This window comes from Rhagoletis zephyria, unplaced genomic scaffold, assembly GCF_001687245.7.
Source record: "Rhagoletis zephyria isolate East Lansing unplaced genomic scaffold, Rhagoletis_zephyria_1.1 Rzeph_scaffold_00021, whole genome shotgun sequence".
Classification (NCBI taxonomy): Eukaryota; Metazoa; Arthropoda; class Insecta; order Diptera; family Tephritidae; genus Rhagoletis; species Rhagoletis zephyria.
The window spans coordinates 622,848-633,394 of NW_016157105.1; the positions used below are offsets into that span (position 1 = coordinate 622,848).

Consider the following 10,547-nt stretch of genomic DNA (forward strand, 5'->3'; position numbering starts at 1 on the left):
AATCTGAAATGTGCTAGTCTTCCACGCAAATAACGAAATGTGCTACTCTTCCACGCAAAAATCTGAAATGTGCTAGTCTTCCACGCAAAAATCTGAAATGTACTAGTCTTCCACGCAAATAACGAAATGTGCTACTCTTCCACGCAAAAATCTGAAATGTGCTACTTTTCGGCGCGAATAATGAAATGTGCTAGTCTTCCACGCTAATAGTGAAATGTGCTAGTCTTCCACGCGAATAGTGAAATGTGCTACTCTTCGTAGGGACCGACGATATATGTAATACTTCTATATTGGTAGTAAGCTAACATCTCAATGTGTAAGCATTCCGAAATCAAAGCGAGACAGTCTAGTACTGTTTTTGTCAATGTATTGTGTACTTGAGTGCCGGTTTTGTAAATGTGTCGTGTACATGTTTATTTATAAACGTATGTGTTCCTTTTCTGTCGTACGTGTTTATTGATATATCTGTACTGTAGTGTTTTCGGACGGTACTAGCTCTTACTGCCAATATAGGAGTATTACATATATGTGATTCAACTGGTTTCTCCATGCTAACTGATTTATAATTTCGAATTAGTTCATCAACAACCCAGTTTTTAGCTTTATTGGCGTCAGAAAAAAAACGAGTTTTGAAACGTGGGTCACAAAATGTTGCAATAGTGAAGCATTGTCGTTGTTGAATGTTTAGTCCTATAATCAAGTAAATTTTTTTATTAATAGTTCTATAAATACTTTTGATAAGTGAATCTCAATTTCATACCTTTTGCGACAGAGTTGCATTACAGAAATGTGTAAACGAGTTTCCATACAAATTTTGACAGTTCATTTATAAAGTTTACACAATTATAAGTTTACGGTTTACATTGCATTTATAAGCTTTGATGAATACCCTTAGTAGTTTTGACTTTCATCAAATTTGATAGTCGTTTGACATGTGCTGTGGACCGTGTAAAGTGCTGTTTGATCAAAATGATAAACAAAGTGAAAGAACAAGTGCCCGATAATTTAAATAAAAAGAAGAAGTGAGCAAGAAAAAATAATAATTCGACTTCATTTTAGAACTAATAAATTACTTCAAAAATCTCCAAAACCTTTTTTGTGGTGATACAACTTCAACAAAAACTGAAATTTTATGGGTTTTTTGACGTGTGTAAGTCAAACCATCTAATTACACAGACATATCTGTGCACAATAATTTAAATAAAAACACATAATTGAACAAGGAAAAAGTATACGACTTAGTATTAGTATTAACAAATGAATACAAAGCTTTCTTAAGCTTCTCTTCAACTTCATCCAAAACGAAAAACTGAAATTTGATGGGTTTTTTGAAGCGTGTAAGTTAAACCATCTAATTACACAGAAGACAGTTTGATCAAGCAATGTGACCATGTAAGGTCCATATAAGGCATCAACACACATGTGCGATTCTGACGGTGGGAATCTGTTCCGAAAAGATTACAACAATGCCAGAACTATTTATTGGAAATTGCAGACCTACGCGTTCGGAAACGAAAAAGGTTAATAGGCGGGTTCTGTATAATTTAAACAAAAATTAACGTAAGAAAACAAAACATCTTGATTGTTCAAAAGCAAAGAATTTGATTAAGATTGTTTTTTGTTTGTTTATAAGATGCCATTTTTCACTGCGATAGCATCGCAAAGATGTGTGCGATCGGATATCCGAATCCGGCTGTTATTTTTTTACAGGATATCCGGAATCCGGTTATCCGCCAAAATCTATATCCGGCACATCCCTACTTCTGAGTAAATAAATTTGAAATTTGAATGAAAATTAGTTGATTTTTTTTTAGATTTCTACAAAATTTTAAGCGTGGGTTTACGTGGTTTTTTTAATGAACTTTATTTTAGTTGAAATTGAACATACTGAAAACAAAATTTCAATGGTTAACCATAAAACCATATGAATAGCATAAAGCTTAAAGGGGGAAAAATGCCTTTAAAAAAAGAAAAGTGGATGATCTCCAGAAAATGGTCACTAAACGCTATATACCGTCTGAATTTCATGAGTTTTATAATAGAATTATAGAATTAAAAATAAGCACTTGAATTTCCAATATAAACTATGCTTTTCTGATTTAGTTTAAACCCTAAATGTGCTACTCTTCCACGCAAATAGTGAAATGTGCTACTATGTATTCCACGCGAAAATCTGAAATGTGCTAGTCTTCCACGCAAAAATCTGAAATGTGCTAGTCTTCCACGCAAACAGTGAAATGTGCTATTCTTCCAAGCAAAAATCTGAAATGTGCTACTCTTCCACGCAAAAGTCTGAAATGTGCTATTCTTCCACGCGAATAGTGAAATGTGCTAGCCTTCGACGCGAAAATCTGAAATGTGCTACTTTTCGACGCGAATAATGAAATGTGCTAGTCTTCCACGCTAATAGTGAAATGTGCTAGTCTTCCAAGCGAATAGTGAAATGTGCTACTCTTCGTAGGGACCGACGATATATAGATGCGTCCATGGTTACTATGCCCGACAGCTCCGCATGCCTTTGTGAATCCCTTGCCATGGTGCGCTCTTACTCCGCTGCTGTAATTGCAAATGCATCAGAATCCATAATTTTCCTCAAAATATGTAAAATCAACCAATTTTACTATAAACAAGCACATGATGAAGGAGTTTTTTTTAGTTCCTTTCCATTATGTTTTCCTTCATTTATTATCTTATTTAAGAAAACGTTTATTAATAAAATATTTCAGCGACAAAATTCTTCTTTTGTTGTACCTACCTTCCAAGAATAGAAGTTTTTCCAAATCTCTGCCTGTCTGCGTTTATAAAACCGCTGGTGTTTTCAATTTTTATATTTTCGTAACATGTTCAGCTAAAAATGTTGTTTTTACATGTAATTACATAGGTATTATTGCGGAATATTCCCTAAATTCCATACACGCCTTGGAAAGTTAGAATGAGCCTAGTGCCCGGAAATATGCTTTCGAAAAGTGACTGCTATACTAAAACGTTGATACTGAACGTTTTAAGCATTGCCATGGGTTCAAACTCATTACCAGGTGATTCCTGGGGTCGCTAATTACGCATCTGATGTCAGTTTTTCATAATTCATAATGGCGGACCAAAATTGCGATCAATTTGACAAAAATTTCTGGATTGGTTCGAAACTCGCAACTCGGGAATTTTCGGGGTCGCTGATTACGAATTTGAAGTCTATTTTTAAAATTCAAAAGGGCGGATCCAATTTTACTATCAAATTCTTAAAAATTTACTAAAATTAAAACGTGTATACTGAAAGCATAGTCATGGGTTGAAACTTCATACCAGTGATCGCCATATTGGATCCGCCATTTTGAAAAACTGGCATCAGAATCGTAATCACCGACCCCAGAAACCCCTGGTAATGAGTTTTAACCCATGATACTGCTGAAAACGTCCAGTTTCAACGTTTGAATTTTAGTGAAATTGATCGCCATATTGGGACCGCCGTTTTGAATTTAAAAAAATTTACTTTAGATTTGTAATCAGCGACCCAAGAACTACCAAATACCAAGTTTCGAACAAATCCACTCTTTTTTTTTAATTGATCGCCATATTGGTATCGCCATTTTGAGTTTTGAAAAACTGGCATCAGATACGTAATCAGCGACCCCAGAAACCCCCTGGTAACGAGTTTAAACCCATGACAATGCTTAAAACGTTCAGTATCATCAATTTAATTTTAGCAGTCTCTTTTGGAAAGCATTTTTCGGGCACTACGCCCATTCTAAATGTCCAAAACATGTACGTTATTAAAGGAATATTCCCCAATAATACCTGAGTAATTACACGTAAAAACAGCATTTTTAACTCCCGTATACCATTCCACGAAAATAAAAACAATTGAAAACATCAGCGTTGTTATAAAACCCCGACTAGCTCCCAAAAAAAAAAAAAATTGTTTTTTTTTTTTCAAATAAAAGAATACGTGTCCCATTTTTTTCACAAATAACAATGTTTTGATGTAGCGTTTATGAATTTCCAAAAAACGTGTTTTTTGAACCGCTCTATTATATATACATATGTATATTTTTTACATACTAGATTCGAAGATAGCGTTTGGGCTTTGAATCAACTCTTTCTCTTTATTTCTTTTGTTCAATAACATAGCTATTTGCCCCTACCTTTATTATTGCCCGCTAATGTTATGTTAATGTTAATAGAGTTACTCAGTGGCCATCGGCGTAGCCAGAATGAAATTTAGGGGGGGGGGGGCTCGAGCCCCCCCCTGCCCCTACCTGGCTACGCCCATGTCAGTGGCTTTTACATTGCGTCAAAACGTCTGTACTGAACATTCATCCACTTCACACTTCCTCTCGAACAATTGGCCGTGTAAACATTGCAAACCCTCGACATTGATGAAGCAATTGGATCGTGTATACTTTGCGTTATGTCGACTTTGGCGTCTTCTCGCGGCACACACAGCACAGGGCGATTCATATTAGGCATAAACGTAGGAGAAAAAATATTGGAGGAAAATTTAGCTTGGTATCGGGTTTCGATACGAGTACTTTTTTTCGATACCTTTTTACTTGGTATCAAACGAAAAGTATCGGGTATGTACTAGTATTTACTAATATCGTTTCATCCCTAGTTATAGTAGGTTAGAGAACTTTATTTCCTGTTAAGTTTTTAAATCACTCCGTCAAGATACAAAAATGTTATATAGGGGCTTTCTATATTATGGCAACGATATGAACACACATACTTGATTTATTGAAGTATATTTACTCTCTTATTTTTGTTGGTTTCATTTATTATTCGCGTCTTTGGCCGCTAGCATACATTTACAGTTAATTTATTTTTGTATTTTTGCAGTATTCGCTGCTACAGACGGTTGTTGAAGCATGCCAAAAAAAGAAGCATTGTAAATTCAATGGTGTACCTCATTACTATAAACTAAGTACAAGTGGGGGCCCTAGCAATAGCAGCACGGCTAGCACCATAAACGTGGATCCCTGTCACAAACGCCGCAAAATTGTCGAGGTGGCTTATAAATGTCGCCCATGTAAGTTAATAATCTAAACGCTTATTTACTTATATTTACTATATCGACGCCTTTGTTGTACAGCCCACAACGCATCACCTGGTAAAATATTAGGTGTGTATAGTAAAAAATAGTCAGTACTAATTTTTTCTGGAACCTGCAAATTTTTACTGGAAAAGTGTGCCTTAACCCAAAAAATTTGCAAGAGAGCACTGAATCGAGAAATTCTTGATGGTGAAATTTTTACTAGCAGAAGAAGAATAAATTTCGAAAGCCGCCATTTGTTGAATTGGTTAAGCATAAACAAACGTAAAATGAATCGAAATCAAAATATTAATGATGTACTGGACTGTGTAAGTGATTGTGTGTAAGGCAACCCTGCAAGAATTGGGTATGAAAACTAACACATTCTCATTTATCTCACATTTGCAAATTTTGCGTTGGTTAAATAGAGACCATTAAATAAGGCCATAATTTGAAAGAAGATAAAAAAATCACATGCATGCATTTGTTTTCATCATTTTTTGCACATTGGCCTTAAAAACGTGATGGGAGTGTTTGATGGACATTTCCATCACCATTGAGTTACACATGATTATTCAAATGACTTTCAGTGTTCTTGTAGGGAAAGAGTTTAAAACTGATTTATAAATAGTAAAATGCTTACAGCAGAATGTCAAAACAGTGCAACAACTATTCACTTGCAAGTTTTTACTAGGTTTGTGTTCAATTACTTTTTCTATTAGTTTTCACTTTTTCTCAATTTCACGTTCTATTTTGCGTTTACGCTCTCGCTGCAATTTTTGAATGGAGAAGCTACTATACACACCTATTGTAGCTAAAATCCCCATACAGTAAAACCCGAAAAATATCAGCCTTTGATTTACTTAGGCGAGATGGGTACTTAAAAGAACCCGTTTAAGTACCTCGATACAGGTACTTAAGCGAACATAATTATATATGTAAGTTACATCTTCTTGTTAACTTACTTAAATAAATCCTTGAATAAAACATGAACATTTAATGGAGGATACGTAGTTTAAAACCAGGATCGTAGCATTACTTAAACACATAGAGCCGGGCTCCCGTTTCCGAATTCGCAAAAATTTTGCGTTTTAGTTTTCAAATCGCAAAATTACGTGCTCCAATATTCGCAAATCGGAAAATTTTTGCGGTTTCAAATCGGTTGCCGATGAGACGGTGGAATGAAAAGTAAATGGCAAAATTAACATAAATAACAAGCTAGCTTAGTTTAAATTTATTTTTGATTATGCCCATTATATCTTGCGATATTTTTGGCGTCCTAAAATTAACTTTTTATGTTGATTTTATTTGTTTAATTCACTATTTATTATACACTTCTCCATTTTGGGCAACGAAAATTTATCGAAGCAACGAAGATTTAGGATTTGGTGCGGACGATACATGTGCGATAATTGTTGCATACCTTCAAGGGATGGCTTTTAAGAATGCTGGAAACGATGTGGAAAATGGAACTTATCGATAACAAAAAGTTGCGAATTCCAGAGCACCCAAAAATAAAAATGTACGATTTTTACGAAAACGCAAAAGTAAATGAAAATGGGAGCCCGGCTGATAAACACATAAAGAAAAAATTGTAAAATAGACAAAGTAATGTTATGTAATTTTTACAAGAAATCAATTCTTTAAAAAGGCATTGATTACACAAATTTATACATGCATACATACACTGCTGGACATATCATTTTGGACCAAATTCAAAATTATATCGTTTGTCACTTATGTTTAATTCAATGTGACCACTTTGTGAGTAATTCCTCAAATCGTGAGGAGTTTTGGGTGCGCTTGAGTATTTTTATTTTGAGGAATTTTCTCCCGATATATTTTCAGATAACAAATGGAACCATTCTCATTCTCTCTGTAATGTGGAACGATTTTCCGTCACCCCGTGGCTAAAGTATTCCAAAAGTATAACATCAATACAGCATTTAGAATGAAGGGCAACGTGGGGAGGATACTTCGAAATAGCACAAACGAGGAAGACACACTAGACAAGCAAGGTGTATATAAGTTGACTTGCGAATGTCAACATAGTTACATAGGACGAACGGGGCGCAAGATAAAAACAAGATATCGTGAACATATAAGGGACTACAACAAAAAAATGCTAAAACCATCTACCACACCGGAATCGAACTTCGCCAACCATATGGCAGAAAACCTTTATAAGCCAATGAAAATAGGAAAAACAGCCAAAGTTCTCCATGTACAGTACAAAGGACAAGGCCTAAAGGTATTAGAGAATATGGAGATATACAACCAAAAGACGTTCGTCGGAAAAATAATAAATGAACAAATAAACACCGCATCTGATGTCATATTCGAAACACTCAGGACAGAAACTCTGCGAAGCCCATAAACAATGAAACGCAAGTCCAAACTACAGAAACAAAGAGAAAGAAAATAACTGATTTTTACCTACCTGCGAATCCATGCACCAATTAATCAAGAAGAATTGAGTAGCTGATTTCTACCTGAGGATGTATGCACAAAACAAAAACCACTGGTTGAACGAAAGAATATAATCCGCTGGGACGCACCTAACTACGAATCAAGCACGGCTATAAATAGTGACGGACAAACAGAAAATATTCAGAACGAAAAATGACACTGAAGGTGGCACAACTCCGAAGCCGGTTTGTCTCCAAACCAAATTTGACAAGGGATGACGGGAAATCAATCCACATTACATCAAATGCAACCATGTTTTACACAACAGAGTCGTTAAAACGCTCTGCAAATTATTGAACAAAAAGCCTTCCGAAATTTTATAAAGATCGAAATACACCACACAAGCGGCTTGTCAAACATTCTTCAAACCTACATTTCCCATTTCGCCATACACCATACAAACATGACTCGTTCAAGCAATAAATTTCGTTTTCTTCCGGTTGACAATGTAAAGGAGTTTGGTTTCCTTCGATTTATCTCTCTTGCGTCCTCATTCGGTGAAAATTCCGTTGCAAATGACGCGATTTTACCATACACAACGTAAGCAGTTTGATCAAACGTCAACATGGCGGCCAGAAAATCAAAATATCTTGATTTTTTTCACATTTCAAACTGGTTATCAAACCTTCAAACACCCCCTTACACAACATAAATAACTTTAGGCAAAGGCATATTTCGCTTGGTTTATCAAGCAGCTTGTGTGGTGATTTTTGCTCTTAAGCATATCTGCATTTGCTGCTAAATATTCAAAATGTTATCGATAATTTTTTTTCATTCCATCTTTATATTTAGAACTAGTTATTAACTTGCAAATTCTTGATAACGAATCGAGAGAACACGCACTGTTTCATCATAACATCACATTCATATTGATTCTTCATTAGATCCAAAAAATTATAGGAAAAAGTTTTTAAATTAAAAGATTCTTCAGGTTCATATAAGTTTCCGAATTAATACAAATTATATCTGCACTACTAATATAGCCCTTTTCCATGTATTTTTATATGGGAATAAAACAACTTTACGTAGAAATGGTATAGAATTATTGAAAATCAATATTTTTCGACCAGGACACTCTGGTTCTCTTCAGCAGACTTACTAATACCCAATTATTTATTTATTTAATCATTTTTTAATACTAACGATTTTTGATTGGTCCCCCTTTTGCATTTTGTGGGTTTTTGGCGGATCTATAAATTATGGTTGCCATGAAAAAATAGTTAAATAAACAATTGGGTATTATTACTGGGAATCTTCTGCAGATAAGCAGAGTTTTCCGATAGAAAAATATTGATTTTTAAGAATTCTATACCATTTCTGCGAAAAGTTGATTTTTCTCCATATAAAATACATAATACAATATATAAAATACATGGAAAACTTTGGACGCTTTGAGCGCCCTCTAAATATTTTTTGATAAAAAAAAATAAAGATATATTTTTTGTTGTTGTTATTTGTTGAATTGGAGAATGTAATTAATTTTTATTCTAAGTACCTGTAAATAGTATGTAGTACACAATACTCATATCTGTAATAAGAAAATTTTGAGTAATTTGTTCGGATTTTGAATACAGTAAATTCCCTAGCAAATACCATATAAACCTAAGCATAAAATTTTGTAGAACACTAAAAAAAAATCATCAAGTGCAATTAATATCGAGTGTGTAGGAAGGCGGCTCTTGGAGTATTCGAGAGAGAGATTTTGCGGAAGATTTACGGGCCTTTATGCGTCGGCGACGGCGAGTACAGCAGGCGATGGATCGATGAGCTGTATGAACTTCAGAGAGAATTAACAATTTTGTACGCCTAAGTATGATAGACATTTTATTTTATTATATTATGTATTGTGTATAAATTAATTATATTTTTATAAATCATATGTTTTTGAGAAAAATTGTAGTAATTTTACAATTTCATTTACATTTCTCGCCAGAAAAATAAGATATTCGACGGCGCAGAGTGTGCTTTCTTAGCACTTCATGCCAATTATTCGTAGGGCTTTCGACAGAACCAATAATTTGATATGAAACAAAATGGCTTTGAAAGCTAATGTAATTGTCTTTCAAGTAAAATATTGCCATTGAACCATAATCACTCCTTGGCCTTAAAAAAAGTGGTCAAAAATAGTGTTCTTCGAAAAAAAAACATGCCAAATCCAACGTATTTATTAAAAAAAATATTTTTTTTTATTTTTGATTATACTAACATTATAGAGGAGAGGAGGAGGAGAAGCTCGGCCAAACACTAACATATGTGTAAGCGCCAATCTATTATATTATTATTAATATTATAGATTTTAAGACGAGAACCACGATTCCACTGTTAAAAAAGCGAAAAAAAATTTCAACCCCTCAATTTAAAAAATGCATTATATATTGCATTTTTTATGATTTGCATGCAGCTGTGCATCCTTACCACAATTTTATATCCCTCAAACAACAAGTCAGTTTTAGTGCTATTCAAGACCTTTAATGAAAGCCAATGTAGAAGACTCTAGGCCCTTCGAGAGCTAAATTAATACGATTCTGAAGTTAAACTTCGAAACTTCATTAGACATTTTGCGCAATTTTTTTTTATAATTTCGGACTAAAAACTAGTAAAACAGTTTCGAGGTTTGGTTTAAAATTGATATAACTTGGCTCTCAGAGGGTCTAGAGCTTGGGCGTACGCAGGTACGAGCAAAGGTGGGCGCAAAATAAAATAACGAAAAAATTCCGTTTTTGGTGTAAAGACGAAGTCGCATTTTAAAATTTGCATGCATTTAAGTTAACTAACAAACTTGTATAAATTCCTTTGTAGGGCTCGGTACAACTCAATTGTTACAATAATAAATAATTTTTAAGCAATTCTCATATAAAAATTTAGAAGTTCCGTTGATTTCTTCATTATCCAATGATCAGATCTAAACCAAATTAGTATGGGACCTCCCCTGCGGCATTAGAATAAGAATTATCGAAATCGGTTAATGTGGTCCAAAGTTATCGGTAACATACATAAAAAAAAATTCCGATGAATTGATAACCTCCTCCTTTTTTGAAGTCGGTTAAAAAGA

At 34.2% G+C, this 10,547-nt stretch overlaps 1 protein-coding gene across 4 annotated transcripts in view; it reads left to right on the forward strand.

The window, feature by feature from the left end:
- The window catches only part of LOC108362068 (uncharacterized), a 608,307-nt gene that overhangs the window by 300,604 nt on the left and 297,156 nt on the right, over positions 1 to 10,547 (forward strand). For all 4 annotated transcript variants that reach the window (XM_017614914.1, XM_017614908.1, XM_017614923.1 and 1 more), the window contains one exon: positions 4,834 to 5,023. In XM_017614914.1, coding sequence (XP_017470403.1) covers positions 4,834 to 5,023 — 190 coding nt within the window. The remainder of the gene's footprint in view (positions 1 to 4,833; positions 5,024 to 10,547) is intronic.